Source organism: Cephus cinctus, unplaced genomic scaffold (assembly GCF_000341935.2).
Source record: "Cephus cinctus unplaced genomic scaffold, Ccin1 Ccin1_scaffold0997, whole genome shotgun sequence".
NCBI lineage: Eukaryota > Metazoa > Arthropoda > Insecta > Hymenoptera > Cephidae > Cephus > Cephus cinctus.
The window spans coordinates 16,486-37,883 of NW_014333542.1; the positions used below are offsets into that span (position 1 = coordinate 16,486).

The 21,398-nt window shown below is 45.1% G+C and overlaps 2 protein-coding genes across 4 annotated transcripts in view; both read right to left on the bottom strand.

The window, feature by feature from the left end:
* LOC107271609 (inactive tyrosine-protein kinase 7) overlaps nucleotides 1–6,042 on the bottom strand; it is a 21,305-nt gene extending 15,263 nt beyond the window's left edge. The window contains exons 1-2 of the mRNA XM_015747812.2: nucleotides 5,868–6,042; nucleotides 1,267–1,569 (exon numbers count right to left, since the gene is read on the bottom strand). Of these exons, the coding sequence (XP_015603298.1) occupies nucleotides 1,267–1,569; nucleotides 5,868–5,892 (328 nt within the window). The 5' untranslated portion in view covers nucleotides 5,893–6,042. The remainder of the gene's footprint in view (nucleotides 1–1,266; nucleotides 1,570–5,867) is intronic.
* A 458-nt stretch (nucleotides 6,043–6,500) lies between these two features.
* On the bottom strand, nucleotides 6,501–15,485 carry LOC107271612 (homeobox protein OTX2). 3 transcript variants are annotated; one of them, XM_015747817.2, is made up of 7 exons: nucleotides 14,691–15,485; nucleotides 10,341–10,681; nucleotides 9,941–10,092; nucleotides 8,052–8,236; nucleotides 7,846–7,966; nucleotides 7,368–7,574; nucleotides 6,501–7,287 (listed from the first exon to the last, which is right to left on the bottom strand). In XM_015747817.2, exons 2-7 carry the CDS (start codon nucleotides 10,582–10,584, stop codon nucleotides 7,186–7,188), a joined length of 1,011 nt encoding a protein of 336 aa, XP_015603303.1. In that variant the 5' UTR covers nucleotides 10,585–10,681; nucleotides 14,691–15,485; the 3' UTR covers nucleotides 6,501–7,185. The 3 variants fall into 3 exon arrangements, with proteins under 3 accessions (XP_015603303.1, XP_015603302.1, XP_024944562.1); XM_015747816.2 differs by having other exon boundaries at nucleotides 10,326–10,681; nucleotides 14,691–15,197; XM_025088794.1 differs by lacking the exon at nucleotides 14,691–15,485 and adding an exon at nucleotides 12,865–13,003 and having other exon boundaries at nucleotides 10,326–10,681.
* Between the last annotated feature and the right edge of the window lie 5,913 nt (nucleotides 15,486–21,398).

Sequence of the window (21,398 nt, forward strand, 5' to 3'; positions counted from 1 at the left end):
GGGGGGTGGGGGTAAAAAGAAAAGCGTGGAAAGAACGTTTCTCGCTCCACGGAGACGCGTCTGGTACTAATGAAATTCGCGCGCGATCCGAAGTTGGTTGAATTCGTGGCAACGAGGAGCGACGTGAAGTTAGGAATTAAAAATGGAAAGAAAAAAAAAAGAAAAAGGAGAAAGAAAAGTACGGGCGCTCACGGGGGGGAAAAAAAAAAGAAAAACCGGCGTTATTATTATTATTATCGCAATTATCAAAGGATCGGTACTGGGCGACGGGTAACCCGTAGTCAACGTTAAATGTACTTACGCGCGTTGCACTCCACTGTGGTGCATGTAATAATAATTACGAAGCGATACATGATAACGAGGCGCCGGGGCGCTAACGACGCCGGGCGTCTCTCCTACCTCTCCCTCCCGCTCACTCTCGATTTAATAATGTTTCCTTTTCCCCCTACCACTGCCGTTTTTCACTCGTTCCGACTTTCTTTTTTTTTTCTTTTTTCGAAACAAATTTCTTCATTACTCATTCAATAAGCGAGAGCCTCGCTCACGGGTACGACGTATGCGTGATACGCTCTTGGATGAGCGTCCCGGCGCCTCTGTACATATTTTGTTTTTCCCCTTCTTCGCACGGCGGTTGGTGAAATCCACCTTTTTACTTGTAATAAAAAAAAAAAAAAATATGAGCTGCAGCTATACCTATATGCATCTGTATTTTTCAGTCAGAAGCTCCTCCCGCGACCCTCCGGCGAGACGCACCGACTACCCTCGTTCCTCTAATGCACAGTAGGTACCACTACTGTACCCGGGTGCCTCTAGCGCGTAACCCTTCAGCGTTTTCAAATCATTAAAATATCAAGTCGGCCTCCATCCGCCCCCTTTCGGCCCTCGCGGCAACTCAGCCAGCTCCTGGGCACAGAACGTGCCCCCTTGCGGTGTATTGAGCAACGATCCAGGCGCAAATTATCTTGTTTAATTAATACCGATCGTATAATTGGACCCGGTGCCGCCGTACAACGTCGACCCATTAATTCGCATTTCGTTTCGTCAACTTTTTATTTTTAATACATTTCTCCCCTCTCTCATTATCCGTCGATTTACCTTGAGTCGCGAGGGAAAATAATTTTTTTTTTACATAACGATTTTATCTTTTGTGAAAAAAAAAAAATATATCCTATCTACACGAACACCCGTTATACGTCGTTGAGCCCGTATAGAAAGCATTAGACGTGAATAACGATTAACAGTGATACGTTTTAAGGATTCACTCACATTGCACGTCGATCTTCGCTGGTGAGCTCTCGATGGAGTATCCGGTTTCCGGTTGGTCCGCGACGCAAACGAAGTTCCCGCTGTCCAGTATGCGATTGGCACGCGTGATCAGGAGATCGCCGTCGACCTGATGACGTCGTGGACTCGGTGCCAGGGGTTGCCCGTCGATCTTCCACGTGTAACTCACTGGCGAGTCGGATTGGGCCTCGCAGCGCAGACGAACCGCCGATCCCTCTGGCACCGTATGATCCCCGGGACTGACGGAAAAGTAGAGTTCGGTGTTCTGCCCAAGAACGGAGGTCACTGTAAAGAATAATGCCAACCGATTAAAACCATAGAAAGTAGTAAAACCTCGAGCAACCTTTCTCATGGTATCTGTTATCGGTATTAAAAAAAAAAAAAAAAAAACACGTTTGTCTCTAAAAGAAACCATTTTCAATCACTCCTCGGAAGACCTGCATAAGTCATCAAACGCACATACAGATTTCCCAAGAGTGACTTCGCGCAATTTACCGGTAGCTCTCTGAGTCGTTCCCGTGTGATCCCTTCAAGGGATTCCCGCCGTACTAATCCGACATGTCGGGTACAACGTACAGTCGCGCCAGGACACCCCACGTAGCCTGGAACGTCCCACCCGTGCGTCTGAGCAAAAGAATTTACGTACTGGAGGATCGAAGTATCCAATTAAACAATACCGCAGTAAACACCGGAACGGGGAATCCCCTTTTCCATGACTTTACGTAACGTCTGCAGAGTGATATTGAATACAGAGAAAGTCAAAGGAACTCACAAGACTGCAGGGTTAAAATCTAAAGATCACTCTGCCGCATCTGAATTGGTCTTTGCGATTATTCAGCGTCTTAACGTATATCTATATACATAGCGTCCACCATAAATCCTTCAGCTTGGACCCCATGGCCCTTTATCTGTGCTCTGGTTGTCCTATCTAGCCAAGTATATATCCCTATCATTCGATAACTTCGCTTTAACCGTTTCAAAGAACTTCCTACGTGTACGAAAGTAATTCTCACTTTGAATTATATATATATATATATAGCGATCTGGCTTGTCACTGACGTCTCCTAGACTGTCTTTCGCTCTTTCTATATATATATGTAACCATGCGTTCGAATGCGTCTTGTATGTTTAGCCGTGCAACGTAGAGCCTGATGGTAGGTATAGCTCTCGCGTGTAAACGGCGTAAAGCGTGTAAACGTCATAAAAGGGTGGCCGGTGCAGCTGTTGTCGGCGGCATGTTTGGAGAAAACACCAAGGAAAGCGGTCTCTAGAGTAGCTCGTAAAAGCCGTCGTGTTTACACCGCGGGAAGGTTTCACGACCGGCAGTCAGCGTGGCTGTCGGCCACGTGCATTATTTTTTTTCCTTCGTCTCTGTACTTCTGACGTTCCCCCCCTTGCCCCACTCCTTTTTTTATACCTCTTCTCCTTCCTTCGGATAAAGGCACAGATAGGCAAGTAACACCGAGCAAAGAGGTGCGCTCATTATTCATGCGCGACAAGACGACTTTTAGGCTCGCACCGACGCGTGCGAGTCGTCTTCTTCGCTCGGAGCTTCCGAAAGGAGGCGAATTACAAGGGACAAAAGACTGCGTCGTACGAGGGTACCTCGGCGGAAGGTAAGTTCATTATCCGCTTACGGTTGGTACGCCTGAACACTAATTGTGACTGGGACCACGTGACTTGGTCGAGTCTCGCGCCAAGTACGGGCCAGGCGACGTAAACAATGGCGGGACGATGATTATGGCGACAATGGGCGTAATCGGGGATGGTGGGAAGGTTTTCTTTTTTTTTACTTATTTCAAAAGTAGATCCTGAACTGAGGGCTGGTCAAGAAGGTGGGAATCACGATCTGGGTGAAATATCGAAAAATCGAAAAATCGAGCGACCGGAAGTGTCGAACGGGGAGCGTAGGAAAAAGTGTAACCGTGGGTCAGGAATAATGCGCCATGCTCACCGGCCCACCTTTTAACGGGATGTCCGGGCGTAATGCAACAGAGAAGACTGTGGTTGGAGCGACGGGCTCTAATTATAAAAATTACAAGCGGTAGCTAACGGCCAGGTCGACGGAGACGTCCGTGTAGCAGGGGGAGAAAAAAAAATCACGAGTCAAATTATGGTGAAAACGACGAGCTACGCGGACGTTTCCCGCTGAGCCCCACTTCGTACAGGAGCGTGGAATTTTACGCTTCCGGAATTTCCCATGGCTTTATCCTTTAGCTGAAAGAGACCACGACTATGCGAGAGCGCCGCCACTGGGAGATTAAAATTAAAACAAGCCCCCCCCCAGTTGGGTTATTAAACATTTTCAACGTGTTCGCGCGCTCTTTGCCTTCCTGTGTTCTTTTTTGCTTTTTTTTTTTTTTAGAATCCGGTTTCATCCTCGCTTTGCCATTAACGGTGTCTGTGTTTTCACATATTCTTTTTTTGTTACGGAATATTTTTACTATTTCACTCTTTCCCTCTCTCTCTCTCTCTCTCGCCCACGATTCTCGTACGGTCGACCATCGAAAACACTCGTGAAATTTCGAGGACCCGGGAGATTCGATCCGTCGAAGCGTAACGGTCCTGTTTGAAAACGAGGAAAAAAGAAGCTCGAGGAATTTTATCGGAACGTTTTCCGGAGGCTTTATCGTAGCCAGGCACAATAAAACCAGAGCAGAAGTGTTTCCTGCCGAAAGAGACGACCGGAAAGGTCCTATCTCGCGAGATAGACACTATCCTCCGGTGGTCCCGAGGGAATTTCAAAAAAGTAGCTCCCTTACGCTGTTCGTCAAAGAGCGAACGATCGTGAACACTGAGAGCCGTAACGTGGACGATAAAGAAATGTCAAAGAACGGAAAGGAAAAAGAAAAGAGAAAAAAACAAAAGACTAAATCTTAAAGCCGGAAGAGGCGAAAGATAAAGAGAACAAAATTTAGCCAATCGTCCCTGTTCTCAATAGGAGCAGAGTGGCTTTGGGGACTCTGAGAAAGGAGCACGTTGAGAAATACTCGTAGAAGGTAAACGTCGTGGTCGGGTGAGGGTGTAAAAGAGCTATATGGAGAGCTATATACGCGAAGAAAAAAAAACAGTGCTGAAGTTCTATTTTTTTTTCTTTTTTTAATACCTAAATACGCCTGCATTATGCGCACATTAAAGCTTTATTCGCCCGCTCTTTTCCCATTCGGGACAATTTTTCAACCAACGCCGGTTAACGGATCAAAAGTCTAATATGATTTTTGTGCGAGCTCCCTTTAAAACGTCGCGGTTTACATTTTCAGGAACACTCGGAACGAGGAGCCGTGACTCGATGTGAATGCACCGTGAGTGTGGTCGCGACGTGCACCGAGCGGTATAATAAAAAGTAGCTCGGCTCGTGGCATCTTCCATGTAGAACGAAGGCCTGGGCTTTTACTCGCGAGAACTGGCAGCGAAGGAAATGCCAAGGGAGGAAGAGAGTCAGCCATCCAGCGTGGTGAGAGAGGGAAGACAGAAAAAAAAAAGAATAGCCAAGAGGAGAACGAGCTCCCAGGGCGCGCCATTCACTCCCTCGCCTTCTACTCTTATCCTCAACCTCGTAGTTCTCAAGCCCTGTATATACTGTAATACACCCGCCTCTACCACATCTACTTCTACTTCTTGCACTCCCCAGACTATACCGCTCCTTATGCCCCATCGAACAGGCCCTCGGTAACGCGAGACGAGTAATTAGGACCACCGGACGAACAGCCATGAATGAGACAGTAGGGCTCATACGTGCAATCTGGGGCCGGAGGGCCCCTTCTTCTACCAACTGCTATACACAACTCGACTACCTATCTCGGGCTACCTAGACCTTACCTTCCTTCCTCTCGACGCTATATTACCTCGGGATCCCTTTTGTACGCGGCCCTGAGCTGCCATACAACCGGTTTACCAAGCACGGAATCTCCAGCGATTTTCAACGATATCCATTTCCATCTTTTACATTGCCCTTCTCTTTCCTTATTACCTACGTTTAACCCTTGGGGTTCATTCGTTTCATATTATCGTTTAAACCTTTACCAGTATGGAATCGTACATTTTTATGTATCTCGGTAATGTATGCTGCGTATGTGCAAATGCGGTATCGAATGAGTAAAGCCATTCGTTTGTGATCGCCGAGGGATATTGGTAAACACGGGGGAAGAGAGATTAATAATCAATAGCATATACGTAGTTATATAAGGATTTAACAATCTAACAAAGTTCAAGATGACAGCCCTGAGATTTATGATCGCATTTGATATCAATCGCAAACAGCACGGTTCTGAAAAGGAGACATACACTCCAAAAGTAGCCCGTGAGATAGTAATGGCATTTAAGTAAATCAAAATTGATGTCACTTGGTGGGAAATAGACCTGTCATTTATTAGTGGATAGAGTACAGTAGTTGAAATTTAAATAAATATAGTGGAAAGCAGTAAGAGACGATGTGATTTGGAAGGGAGCACCCACCACTCTCTTTCCAACCATGATTCATCCCCGGCAACGAACGAGACCGGCAGCCCCCTAGGCATCCCGGCACAGCACCAACTATTATTCGACTCTCAGAAATTAATGCTAAATTTCAATTAAAGACTCACCGGAAATCCATAATAGGAGCAACATCCTGTCGCGAGGAATCCAGCCTCTGCGAGAATCCTTTGGGACAATATGAAACACGAGAACGAATTCTCCTCACCGTCCTGTCATTTCTCTTAGAACACGAAGATGCTACTACACTCGGCGCAGGAGGAGGGACCGAACTGGGCAAAGCGACGCGTTACACTGCACCGAAGTTCCAAGCCACGCTCGTAGGAGCGAACTCTGGCGGCAGAAATATGCAACAGAAATGCTCAAGAACTTGTGGATGCATTTTTCATGTAGTCACTGGATTCAAGGTCGGTAATGCAGATCCGATTTTACACCCGGGAGGGATCAAATGTCACTAGACGGATAGAAGTTGAGTGACCTAAGGAAACCCCCTTGGTACTATTTATGATTTTCCTTTGTTTGCTGAGGGTTTTGTTTTTTGTTTTACACTGTCATTCAGTAACTTTACAATGAGCCATTCAATGTAGGGGACTTTTTGTTATGTCATGTTTAGTGATGGGACTGTTAAGAAACTTCGTAGATCGGAGAGTGAGAGAATTGGGGTATTCTTCTTTTTTTTTGTATGGAAAAAGCAAATGATGGAATATCAATACAATTCAAATTTGATATATTATTTCATACATTTTATGACATATGCACGTCGTTGTGTTGTTTCCATATCGTTATTATTATCCTCATTAATATTATTTATAATAACAAACTAAACAATCACGTACATCCCTATTTATATATTTATTTATTTATGTATATATATACCTTTTATTTTATTATAGACTTTTTTCATATCGTCTAAGTTAAATAATTCATCGCTCCGCAAAACTTCACGCACATCACTCTCATTAAAGTGACAACCGTATTGCGAGATGCAACTGACGAAGTTTTCAATGTTTCAGGTAGAATTTTCAAAGAAAAAAAACAAGGAATCATTTTTTTTCTTCAATTAAAATTCAGGAAAACCGTGCCGGTCACGATGCTCGATGACGAGCGAAAGAATTATCTAGTTCGTCTGTTATTTATATTATTTACACTAGCGTCGCCTATTGCATAATATATTTGGCCGTGTCTCGCACCTTCCACATACTGATTTTTGTTTTGATCCACAGAATCACGGTAATTAATTCTGTTCAAATTCCCTAGAAGGATACCGATATGTTCCCAGGGGAAAGTGCGACATATTCCCTATTTGAAAAATACTCGCTCTCCTCTTCTTTGGCCGATTTTGGCACTCAGTTATCATTTTTCCTTCCTATTGTCGATGATATGTACCTAGGCCATCCTCTTGTTTCTCAAGTTATTTTTGGCAAGATTTCACTTTCGATCGCCCCATCCGGCGCTGTTATAAAACCAAGATGAGGCACTCTCATCCCTCGTTTTACTCCACGTGTTATCCAAACCACTTCCACTGCCATCCTAAAAATAATTTTTTCATTATGCAGAATGTATTTTTCATGACGAATATATTTACATGATATATAGCACAGTTGACCTACCACGACGTTTAGTTGGTGTGTTGCCGGTGATAAGTAATCCATGTTTGTATAATAGGACGAATAATTTTGGTAGCATTGTTGCTGTGTCGTTGTTGTTGTCCAGGCTAGCCTCTGATGGTCACCGGGAAATCCACCGCCACCCTCCGTGACAGCAGGACTCCAAATACTGCTGCTGCTACCCCCGCTGCTATAGACGGTACCACCCAACTATACATAGAAACATTCTATAAGAGTCTGTAGAATCCTCAAGTGATCGATAAAAATTAAAAGCCATAAAATCCATAAACATAGAGAACATTTATACGAGCTTTGTCGGTAAATAGATTTACCGACAGAGTTGTCTCAAGAAGACAGACTCAAGAATAACAATGCTCTGTCGGTAAAATGACTTATGAATACCCTCAACGCATACTCAATAATTTCCTTGGATAAAATAGAATATCGAGGGATGGTAAAGAATAAAAATCCAGAAACTTACACTCGGTGGGGTCGTACTAGCTGCTAGAAGCAGACTGGTAGCAGTTCCAGCTGGTTTGTACTGGGGTGAATCCCTTAGCAAGGCTGGTGAACTTGCCGCGGAGCCACTGGTACCTCCACTCCTAAAACAAATATATTTTTTGAATATCGCCACTCAATATATCTCATTCAAGGAAGTATAATTTAATTTTTCTCCCTAAAACTCACAAAGGTGTCGTGGCGGGCACAGCAGCAGCGGGTGTGGGTGTCGTGGCTATCGAAGGACTTTTACCAGGAGGAGGATTGCTCGCAGGATTCCCCGAGGGTTTCTTCGAGCGCGGCGCCTTGTCTTGTTGCTGCTGCTGTTGCTTTTGTTGCTGACGGCACTTGGCGCGCCTGTTCTTAAACCATACCTGCAACAAAAATGTCCCACCTTGCAAATGGGGAAATCGAATAGGGAGATAATTTCATAAAGAGCCAGCGAAGAGTTGAGAACGCATCCCGGGCAAAAGGAGAGCCCCTGAGAAGCCCCGCGCGATCAATGTTACGCGGCAGGCGAAGCTTGGGTTTCTACGGATTTTCTGGGGAACGACACGGACTCACCCTTCGCCATTCCCTCCTCTTACTCTCCAGGTAACCCCTCACAACACCTACAACCTTCATCTTCTATCCTATATATACACACCTTAAACTCGCCATCTTGGCCACCAACGACTCCAATCTGAGCGAATGAAAGCTTTGCAGATTTTTAGCGACACTTCGAAAATATACTGTACTTTCAGATTCATCAACATCACTGCGATACCGGCGCCTGCTGACTGGCAAACCGTCACACGCCGCGTAAATTACACTAATTTTCTAATACCAAAATTATTATCGCGGTTCACGATTCTGCTTTATATATGAATACATTGTACGACTCTACAAAGACATCTGCTGATGTAAAAAGGAATACACTGTATTTACGACATAGTCGAATTTTTATGCGTGCGTACGTGCATTGCATAAGGATTGTGGAAATAGATGGCGCCACTGAGTCGGTCATGAGGCTTTGTGTTTTATTAAGGCGCTCTTTTCTATGGGGATTTAGTACAGTGGTCAGACGATAGATGGCGAGACTGTTTATGGGCTTGAAAACTTGTGCTTCTTTTACATCGGGTCTTGACAGATTCGGACAATAAAAATATATTCGAATAAATGTTGAATCACAATGTTGCGGAAATATTTGAGTGAATTTAGGATTATAAAAAAAATAAAGGATTTCCTGTACCGTATTTAATTTCGTGTTATTCTAATTATTATACTTACAACGTTTCTTAGATAAATCGTTTTAAAGATATTCTATTGTAACTCTATGACCTATCAGTTTTTGGGTTTGTCATTCTTTAGGTCAGTATGAGAATTTGTAGTCCCATTAGGTGCGACATAGCTCTGAGCCAGTTGGGCCGGAATTCGTGAGAGAAGTTAGTCCAGTCTTGGCAATAGAAGAACGTGCGGAAAACTATGGTTTTACGAACCCCATTCATAAAAGCAGCCAGGTGCGCGCCCTACTGATTTCCGATGGGACTCGCCCTTTTTTGGGCCCTGATCAGGGCCCAATATGCGTAAGCACGAATGGAGTTTCTCGCGGTATGAAAAGTCAAAGGAAGTGGTACGCAGTCATTCGCGTAGCAAAAAAAGAAATTTTGAAAAAATATTAAAAGAGAATCACCTCGAAGACCTTTCAGGCCCAAAATTCGAGTCTTTCCGAAATTACGTCTTCAAATTCCGTAGGTGTCAAATGTTTACAGCTATTCCCTTGCCGATTCCTTCACATCCCACTATGCCCCATTTAGGTATCGAGCGGCGTGTAAAGAATCGAGAACTCATGGGGTGTCCTAATTCGGTTAACCCTTCGACGGGGAATGCGGTAGTAAAACGATCTCTTTTTATGGTCTCCGCGTTCCGACGTCGTTTTACTTCCGCACGTCCTTACCGTCCCTTAGCAAACCCTACGGGAGTCCATCAAGTGCGATACAAAATTCGTCCCACGGTGCAAAGTAACATTTGCTCGAGTAAATCTACAATATTTGTAAATAAAAAGAATTAATTATATAAAATTGATAATAAAAACACACCTGAACCCTGGATTCCGGTAGATTGATCTTAAGGGCGACTTCTTCCCTCATGAAGATATCGGGATACCTAGTCTTAGAGAAGAGGCCTTCCAGCACGTCTAGCTGCGCCCTGGTAAAGGTCGTCCGCTCCCTTCGCTGCTTTCTCGGATTACCTTTGAAAAAAAAAGAAGAAAAAAAAAACCAAGGAATCAGAATCCGTGAATGGTTTCCACCGATAGAGCCCGCGTATGTAAGTCTTCCCGTAATCGACTCCACCTACGGACACTTCTAATTGCAACCGCAAAACATGACAAACTGAACTACCTAACCTAGGCTATACACCAGAGATTGAGATGAAGAACATACAAATTTATATATAACAATTAAAACAAATGAAGGCACTCACAGTAGTAGGACTCACCGGCAGGGGTGCAACCGGGATAACCAATGCTGGAATGGAGGGCCTCGATCGGTGGCATGCCTAGTGCACTGACGTAAGGATTGGTCTTCAGTGCCCCGTAAGGCCCAGCAGCGGTAGCACCGAACCCTGCAGGCCCAAAGAGTTCCGATGCTGATGTGGAGGAAGCCGCAGCAAGGCCCCCCAATTCGGTCGCCCCGGCGCCCCCGCTGCAACCGGACGTTCCACCCAGGCTGTTGGGCCACATCACCAACAGGGCCCAGAACTACGGGGACCCTGGGCGCAAAGACGCCGTCCCCGAAGACAAGGTCGACCGACGCCGACGCCGACGCCCCACGTCCAGCCTGAAACACAAAATTGCTTCCATCATCAAGACTCCTCTCACAGACCCAGCCTAGAGATGCTCCTTCGTTCAGACCCTGCCCAACTTCCTAATCATTGGTCCTCCCAGGGGCCCAATCAGCCCGAAAGAGGACACCATCAGAGGGTTCTCTCCCGATAGGACCCAAAACCGCCATACTGGAAACCCGATAGGTCAGCCATATTTTGAAGCAGCTGCCCGCGATAATCCTCAACCGTGCAACGTAACACCTCGCGAAGGTGGTCAGAGTCCAGCCCGATATCTCTAAAAGGGCCCAAAGGGCCCCAAACCATTTGGCTAGTTGGTCCGCCCTTAAGAGTTTTATCCTCTCCGGTTACTCACGTCGGCCCCGTCACACACGTGACAGCCACCATCGCCATCACCCACTCTTTTACACTCGTCATACGTACGAGGCATCCGCTATCCCGACCAACACATGTCACGGATTACCGCGAGCTTCTTATCGAACGTTAATTAGCATCCGCCGCTAATTAAACACCGCCATCAATGGTGACGTCACTCACAGACGTACCTGGCAAACAAGACAATCACTTGTTTTCACATTCCAATCGCGTGCTACGTACCGGATCAACAGAATTAATAAACACGGGAGATAATCGTCGACAGCCCCCATAATTTTCGACCAATAAATACCACCCCCCTCCGTCCCCGTTTCATTACCGGGCCCTAGGCGACGAATTCTCGAATGTTCTAGAAGGATGCACCACGAAGTATGTAATTCTCAATAGAAAGGAAACCTTACCGAAACTATCCCGTCTCGATGGGCCGACTCGAGACATCCCTTTCGCCACCCGTCAAAAAGGCATCTCGACTTTTTTCTTCTTTTTTTTTTTCCCTCCATTTTAATAAACTATTGTCCCGCAACTCTCGAGGGCGCGATATTAAAACTTCAAGCGGTCCCTGCGGCAACTCGACTTTACCCTCGTCTAGTTCCTACCCACCCGCGAGGATCTCGACTTCCGTCGCTCGTAAACGCGTTTCCTCCACAGCGCTCTGGTCACGCACAATGACTCCTTCGTAACGCGGGGGAGCGATTTGCACCCCCCCAGGGTCCCCCGTATTACACTTGTTACAGGAACAGGGCAGACTGCCCACTCGAGAGCCTCTCGTCACTCCTACGCGCTCTTGCGCACAGGAGAGCTTCCAGCGTCCTTCTCCGAGGGATGCAAAAACCTGTGTGTTACTACCCCTTGGTTAATACTTTTGAAAATCGTACTGTACATACTCAAAAGTCCACCCCCGAAGCATTGCAAACACTTTGTGTTACCAATGGAGCCGAGATACACAACCCCCCTTTTCATATACCCTTAGGTACCACACAATAACCCAAGAGTGTAACCACTCCCTTGAAAACCAAGTGTATACCCACCTACGTACACTCGGTGGTTCCTCCAATGAGAACAAAACTTCATGACTGTTAAATCCCTATTATTACGTTCGCTCCCCCGTACTAAAATTCGATTACTCCGAATCATTCACGCTCCGCGGAATAAATCGAGTCTTTGTTTTACCCTCCGAGACTCCGGACCCTGATTTTCATAATTTCGATTTTTCACCGAGCGATACACAAAATCCACGTAGCTGCTCGATATACGTGTACACGGCGACTGGGTACGACTAATCGAATTCTCATAGCGGATTCACCGGGTCCAAAAAACTAAAGGACGCGACCAACCAGCCATTTGTCAGCGTGTATAAGGAAGTTAAGTTGCTCGTATTGTTTCCCAGAGTGTTTGCACGCGGTTGCATTGTTCCCCGAAGAGGCTGCCGCGACAATGGACCACCGTAGAGGTTGGTACGACTGGCTGCGAAAGGGCCCATCGAGAGAGAGAAAAAAAAAGTTCGCTCCATTGATTCGGCTCCAGCGCCAAAAGTACGAGCGTGGATTTTGAGGAGGGTGGTGGGGGGGGGGGGGAATTTTGAAAATGGAAGAGGAACGAAGAGAAATCGAAAAAAGAATGAACGGTACTGAGGTGGTGGTGGGCGAGGGTGGCTCGAGGGATGATTCGACAGCAATGGACCATTTTTTTTAGAGAGACTCGTCGAGCGGAAAATTTAATTCCCGTGGAAACGGCAACGTTACTACCCCACATTTCTATCTGGTTCTTTTTTTTTTCACCCACGCAACTGCCAGAATGCACCCACGCTTTTTCATCTGTAGCAAAGGATTTAGGATTTCGCAGTACGCCCTCGAGCCAATTTCCGAAGGTCCCTTATTTTTCATCTCTCGATCGTTCCTTTATTCCTTCTTCTTCTTCTTCTTCTTCTCGGTCTTCGTTTCGCCGAAGAGCCTCTTCTTTTTCTTTCTCCCTCTCTCTCTCTCTCTCCGTTACCAAAAATTTGGGTGGCCATGTCACTCGGACCACGACGATTCCTCGAGATCCCTTGGACTTAGGCTTAAGGTGCATTCACACGTGATAAGATCGTTCTTCCCGTCGGACCACCGAAAAGAAAATGTCTCGTGAGAATACATTGACGTTCCTCACAATTTTTTTCTTTTTTCTTTTCCTTTCTATCACCTTCTCAAAATACGAATACTCGACCGAACGGAAAATTAGGTGGGCGACCCTTGAGTAAACACCATAATTTTTTCGGTTTCACTGATCGGTCACCATTTTTGTCGTTAGACTATCCTTGCGTCAAGGATACGTTTTTTTTTTACAAAAAAATTTCTTGAATATTCAAAATTTTAACACCAGGTCCTTTGGACGCTTCGTTATTATCTCGTATCACACGTGACTGTCACTTCGATCACTGATATACTCTGGTTCATCGATGTCATCAGGATCGACTTCATCCTTGTGTTTTGGATAAGCAACTACAACGTTATCGAGGAGGCTATGCGTTTGATTCTATTTGAAAAAAAAAAAAAAAAAAAAAAAACGATTGGAATACGTTTGTAAGTTTTCCATACGACAGAATCCTGGATCGCGGAAAGGACACGCGACAGACTAGGACCCAAGCCCCGCGGAGGATCCTCACCACGTGAGAACGTCGACGAAGGTCCTACCCCGAGGAAGGCGGACCCCGTCGACGAGGACGATGACGACGGGAGGGAGGCGAGCCAAGAAGATTACCGTAAGCAGATTATTCCCGTGGAAACCTGGCTGCCCAACTTTTGCTTCGATAGTTGGATCGTAGACTCTCCTCTTCGCTCTAATTATACTATAATATATCTTTCCTTCTCTCTCCTTGGCCACTCTCTATTAGCTACTAGCGGATACGAAGTACGAAAAAGTATGTAAAATAAAAAAAATCATTCTAGAACACTTGCGATGGTATGCGTGCCACGTATATGTTTTTTACTATTTTTATCTTATTATAAAAAAAAAAAGTTATATATATAAAACTCGTCGATCGTTATCTATTTTTGTAGAATTTGCAGAACCTCACTTTTCAAGCTTCACCGCAGCTTTTGATTTTTCACATAACCACAGTGTTAAGCTCAGCTTTCACCACCTCGATCGTTAATCATTCTCTCTTTCCTACTCGCGCCAATGGGAGGATTTTTAGTCGACCCTCGTTTCAAAATCATTTTATCAGAACAACGATGGGTGCAAATGACTAGCTGATTCTACCACCAGTGTTTCCTCTGATATCGTTAACGTTAAGTACAGTCATAACGTTTCACCAGATTGTAAATATTCATTGAAATATTTGGCATTCGCGAATATTTTCGTGATTTAATGAAATTCGAGTGGCGATACGCAAAGGTACGAGAAATTGAATAAACAAAAAAAGAGAACTCTTACGAAAATTACACCAACAAGAAACGACACTGACGCGCGACTGATAGGTTCACAAAAATCAAAGAAAAAAACAAGAGCACCGCGTACAGTGACAGTGAAAAATCACCAACGACCAGAAATGCATGTTCAAATGAAAATCACAAATGGATATCCTGGAGTAGGTCACACACTTCACGAAAAGCACAGTTAAAAAGTACACTAGACACGTTTCAAAGGACTCACCGTATGAACAGGGTTCTGATATACCCGTAGAAGATCCTGACGTTTAATCCCCGGTCGATCGGTGACTGTCCCCGTGAACAAGGGTGGCGTCGTCCAGGAGTCAACGAGATTCCGTGACACAGGAAGACGAGATTGGATATAGCCGTGAGCTCGTACCCGAGATCTCTCGTGGTGGCCGACGCCGACGTCGACGTCGAGGTCGACGTGGACGAGGACGAGGACGACGTCGACGGACACAGACAGACGGACGCGTAAAACGGGCCGCTATTATTCCTCGGGAGGGTGTAGGAGAGAGCAGCTCAACTTTTCACGAGAACTTTAGTTGTTACGGATCGCTCTCTCTTGGCCGGGGTTGCCCCCTGCGGGGGGTGACGTTCACTAGGGTGGGGACACGATCGTACCGACGGCGTCGTCTCCTCGGGAGTAGGGCGTCGCCGACTACGACGCTAGTCCGTAGTGGGGATCCAATGGAATGTTCTATTGGACCATGGCCACCAGGTACACTCCAGTCGCTAGACTACTGCGCATCCCTACCGACGCGTCCACTTAAAGCCGAATCCACAGCCACCCTACCATACCAACCGTTATGCTAACCACAAAACTATACAAACTGAAACTACCGCCGATAGACACCAAAGTCGCAATAATTATTCTACTCCACTCTATTCCACATTTCTTTCTCGTAGACTTATTTTTACGTTACCACAACATTATGCGTTTAAATTTCAAATTCACTTGTTTCGCTTGTCCTGCGATATTTCAATCTCGATCGCGACGTTTCACATGCTGAATCGTACGACTGCAGGCTTTCTCGCCGTCGCTTCGGATCTTCGCGCTCGGGAAAACGTGCGTGCACTCGACAGCAGACAAGATGGCGTATTGACGGGATTGAATTTGTAAAGAGTATACCCGGTGACGGGTAATTGACTTGGATTTTGTAACGGGCGCACTAACTGCTACGCCAGGTGATAGACTCTATACGAACATGGCAATTTAACTTGCTCACGTGCGAGCGGTTAATGCTCTTACGGGATTTCGAAAAGATCAGCCAGCATTACTATGCTATTAGTGTAGCTAAAACCGGCTTGCTTCCATAAAGCTATTGCTACGTGACGACCTAGTGCCACTTTATTCCTCCCCGCGGCTCATTCATAAACTCTTACGAGTTGAGTATCTGATCAATCGTATACCCATCCATATATCGAGTCATTGACACCTCCAATGACCAAATCGAAACTGCACACATATTTTTAATGACATCATAGCCTAGCGCAGCATTAACAGGTATGTAATTTTATTGGCGATACTACGTTATTATACGCATTGGTTCCCTGCACTTGATGATCGATCAGCTGTTATTGATACGTTATTCAGTTTATTTATTCTTATCGTTCATTAAACTTTGCTACTGCGACTATTTAAGGCAAGAATGGTTAACCTTCTAGACTCACGGCTGTCAATCTAACAACGGTTACAGTCGCTTCCACGTACAAGTTAATTTTTACTACTGGAAGTCAGTCTAATAATTCACGCGCTGTATAATAACCTAGCATACAGAAATATTACTTCGTGACTTATGTAAATAGATCTACTTACTTGTTACGAGAATAGCCGTTCATCGTGTAATCACAATTGCACACTGTATTGTATTAGAAGCCACTGCTGGAACTCTGACGTGTTACGAAGTTAAGGTTATGTGTCAAAACAATATCGCGATCGAAAAACCTTTGGAGTGAAGTTAGCGACTAGCCGGTCGGAGACTACATGGAAGACTATTCTGAGGTTAGATTAATAATCGATAAGAGCCAATAGAGTGTTTCATAAAATCTTAAGTACAGGTATCTTTATTCGCACTAAGGATAAACTTTGTACGATTCCCTCGGTGCTGCTTCTTCTCTCGAATCTCACTTACTCCGTATAGAATGTAGTTCACGCTCATCCCCGAAGATCAGCCCAGCTGATCCGTTCGACAAACCGTTCGAACAAAAAGCTCTAGCAAAAAAGACAAGCTAGTGCAAATAACCTTTGCCCTCAGGTCCCTTCCTCACTCTCTCTCTCTCTCTCACACTGTTCTTCCTATACTCTCACACAGTTTCCCTATTTTCCCTACCTCTCGCTCTACTTCATAACCCTCTCCTCGTTTCATCCTATCTCATCTCATCCTACTTCTATCTCTCTTTCTCTCCTTCGTCTCTCATCTCTGCGAAGCTCATTGACGAGAACTGAATCCGAAACTGAGGCAAGCCGCTTATGAGGCTTTTGCCGTAAATCACTGGTGAAAGTCACCAAGTCACTGAGTCAATGAAATCGCCCAGTCGGCCGACTATGACAGGAACCTACCACTTGATCCTTAATTGTGTCTTTCTTCTAAGCAGCCGCTCGTTAGCACAATTTTTTTTTTCCTTAAATTTATATCAAATCCAGTATCACCTACAATATATTCTTGTATTACTTTCAGAATTGAACAAGAGAAATTTTTTATTTTACATACAAGGGTTGGTATGTTGTATTCGGTAGTACGTGTTGTTACTGATGAGCTTCCTTAAAGTGACGAAATCTCTATCGCCGTTTGAATTGGCTTCCTCCACCGAAATTTCTCTCGGGCACTGACGGTTTCAGCGGAATTGGACAGAATTTAGGCACGCGAGTGTACATAACGAAGAAAGGAAACGTTTTGCTTTGGAGAGGGTCGGACTTAGTTGGCCACGCCTCGTATCGTTCCCTCTCGCCCGTCACCGCTCGCCACTCACAGTCACTCTCTCTCTCTCTCTCTCTTCCTCGGTGGGACAGTGAATCGGAGAAAGTGAGACGGAGTGAGGGCAAGAGAGAACGAGACCAAACGAATACGCAAGTTACTCCGAAAAGGAGGAAGAAGCGTAACTACGTCAAATCGTGAGGCAACCTACATTACTACGCTTATAACGATTCCTACGGTTACTACAGTAGCTATGCCGGATCCCTAAGAAACGAATAAAAAAATAAACGAAAATCGTTAACAATTATAAAAAATTTTTTTATTTACTGAATTACATTTTTTTAGCGTATACTTATGTTCTTCTCTTATTTCATCACGTACAAATCTTACTCCAGCTTCACCGCTATGTCCCTCTTAGCTCTTGCACGTCGAAGCAATTTCAATTACGCCCCGATAGTTTTTCCGTTGTTTTTTCCAATTCAACATTTCCAATTATCGCTCTGCCCTTGAACCCACTGCCTTTTCCCCAATTCCAATTACTCGGGATTATCGTTTGCGTTTTGTATACCTATACCAGTATGCTATGTTCTAGCTAACAACCTACCGACTTGGTACCCGCTACTACTACGTATCCACCATGCTTCGAATGTCTCTTGAGAACGTTTTCAAGCTACAAAACCACCTGATATTGCTATTTAATGAACCGAGGGAACCCCATGGAACAGGAATCGCTTCAATGTATATAAACGAGGTAATCCATGACAAACAAGGATATCGATAATGATTGATCACGGTGTAACGTTTCTTAGATTTCTTGTCCCAGTGGCCTTTGACACATTTTTGCTGGTCATCTCCGAGTGGGCATCTTCAGTCACAACATTTGCTCTACAGGTGTTTCTCGAAACAAACCCAAAGGCCAATACGATGTGAAGCAAATCCATACAGGGACGGAGTACAGGTCCCATGGGACTCCTGTGGTTCTTCAGGAAGAAAAGAAAAAAGGTACATATAGTAAGCCGCAACACTTCACTTTCCATACGTGTCCTCAAATCGACCAAACATCTTCCTACAGGTCCATGGACTTCATCCAGCTACGTGCCTACGCTGGGCCGTGCCTACTATACATACTCCTAGATGCTACCGGTCGCAAGGAGACGCAACCGGCTCCTCCTCATTCTGAGAGTTCAGATTGGGATCGTCAGGCCGGTTCTCGATATACACACGTCATTTGATTTGTCCCCAGACAATGCAACTCGAGCTCTGGTTGGGCCCCCAGCCGTGGTCCCAATCCCCGGACCCATTCACGTAATTCTGCCGCGTAATACTCGCGGGACTCAAGAGATATCGATCGTAGGCACAATACGAAATTGATTCCGAACAGTCACCTCGCCCGTTTTCTCTCGCCTCTCTCGCTCTTTCTTTTCCTTTTTCTTCGTCCCTCTCCTCTTCGCCGTATCCGCGTCAAACCCGCTACAGGTCCTGCAGGCTTTTCCCCCTGTACCACTGAAAGAACGAAAAACGTTGAGGTGAGCAAAAAATATATATTTTATATATTACTGTAATTATTTGTTTATATAAAAAAAAAAAAAAAAAAAAAAAAAAAAAAACCTTCCTCTTCGCCGTATCCGCGTCAAACCCGCTACAGGTCCTGCAGGCTTTTCCCCCTGTACCACTGAAAGAACGAAAAACGTTGAGGTGAGCAAAAAATATATATTTTATATATTACTGTAATTATTTGTTTATATAAAAAAAAAAAAAAAAAAAAAAAAACGAAACAACTATATAAATACTTATCTATGTGTATCCTTGATCCAGGATCATGGAGTTCCCTCCGAGAGACGTCCCCATAAATCGTGTAAGACTGGTAGCTGGATCCACGCCAAGCGTAGGTGTATATCCAAAGCAAAGGGGACCGTGGACGTTCCCACATTTATTATCCAGCAGCGAAAGCGGTCCAGGACTAACGAGCTTTTGATCGCGGCACTGCCCGCTCCCTAGTATTCAGAGACTTACCTGAAGTCTCCACCCCAGGACCGTTCCCGTTGTCCTTCCAGACGTCGTTCCGCCGGACGTGAGAGATTTCCGTCCAGGATCCACGCTCTGTCTATTTTCAAGGATCCACCCCGGTAGTCCTGACGAGCAGTGTGCACACGTCATAGGCACCCATTGATACCTGTGATCCTGTAAAGTAACGTCGCAGGTGAAAATGACAATTACGTAACCTCACTTTCGAACTATTGCCGCATTCAGAGATTTTCAAGGATTTCAAAGATTAACTTGGACCATATCGACTACAGTCACCTACAAAGGATCTTCCGTTTGTATAAGCTGCCCTTTTTTTATTCCAGGCAGCCACAATTAATTTTGCCTGCTCCCGCAACTGCTTGCAGAACCTTCTACCCTGGATACGTGAGCAGCCAGTGAAGCTTCTCGAATGTCGGTCGAGGAAGAAAGATAAAAAAATAATAAAGCGAGGGATGCTCGTGGGGCACGACAGGGTGATTTCCCATGGGATCCCGTGGACTATTAGCGATCGCAAATAGCCTATTACGGGCCCATTAATGCCGGGTGGCCGAAACACGAATCTTTGTACTTGCGTATACGGTTTCTTGCAGCTTCTCCGGTCCAGCATCCATCGCCACCAGGCTCTGCTCCTCTCAGCGTTATCGTCCACCTACTTCGCCAGTGTAGGGTTTCCGAACACCCTTGGGACTGGTAATCCGAGATTCACTTTGTGCCAAGGTCCTCGAGCGCTCGCGCCACTTTCCATTCCCCACCTCGTTCACTTCCTACGTATCTTTAATGAATTATTCAGACGCAGCGTGCGTCGCGACAATTGCACGCAAAGTACGCGACAGAGTAGAATTTAAATGTACAGAGTCGAATTTAAATGTAATGGCAAATGATAAGACGAAAAGTACTTGGAACGATACAAAAGATACGTATTAGCGTGTAAAATGCATTGAGTCGATTTAAGGGAGGTACGGAGCCTTTTGAATTTTTCGTGATACCGCACGCGAGTGCGAGAGAGACGGAGCGATGGGGATTAACGCGAGTAAGAGAAAGACAGATAATAGAGAAACTTCAATTTCGAATACATGGAGAACCTATTTCTTCGCTGACAAAACTAGTCAAGTTACTTGATACCCCGAGTGCCCGAATACTATTTTCAAAGAACAGCCAAAATGTTTGGGTATATTTTTTTCTTCAATTCTATTGGATACACCCGTACATTGTTAAACGAATTAGCACTCGTTCTCTTTTGATTCAGTGAATTAACTGAATCGCCCTCGAAAGGGCTTCAGAATAATTCGCCACAGAGAAACGTAAAGCGAACGTACGAATGGGAATGCGATAGTGGATTCGGTGTCTGTCAGATTCTCTCTCTCTCTCTCTCTCTCTCTCTCTCTCTCTCTTTGTCTCAAGCATAAAAGAGGCAGTACAAGAGAGAGGGAACTGGTAATAATCGTAAGCTTGGTAATCAAAGGGAGAGCTTCGGGAGATAAAAAGAGAAGGAGACAAGCACGTGGCGCATTGCTCGTTGTCGTTGCTCGTTGCTGATTTTGGGGTCGAGCGGTGCCCCAGTTAGTCAACACGCGCCTCCGTTCCAGTTAAGCTGATCTCTGTCGATGGCTCAGGATTTAATCGGGTGCTTACGAGCAGCACGAGCTATACAGTGGAGCCAAGCCATCTAGACAGAAATTTTATTTGCATTAGGCCTGCGTACATTTTTTCAAGCTCTTTGACTCTGCGCCCAGCAGCCATGAAAAAGGGACTTACAGTGCTGAAAAAGGAAGCGTTTCCTATTAGACATTTAATATACTTGATCAACTATAAAAATTGGCTATAATTGAAAGTTAGCAATTCCTAATTGTATATATATATATATATATATATATATATATATATATATATGATTCGAGCCTTATCAGCGTTTGAGAATCAATCAAGCCTATCCGTATCTTATCACAGAGAATCGCTAGAGCAAACTGTGGGGGGGGGGGGGGAGGCAT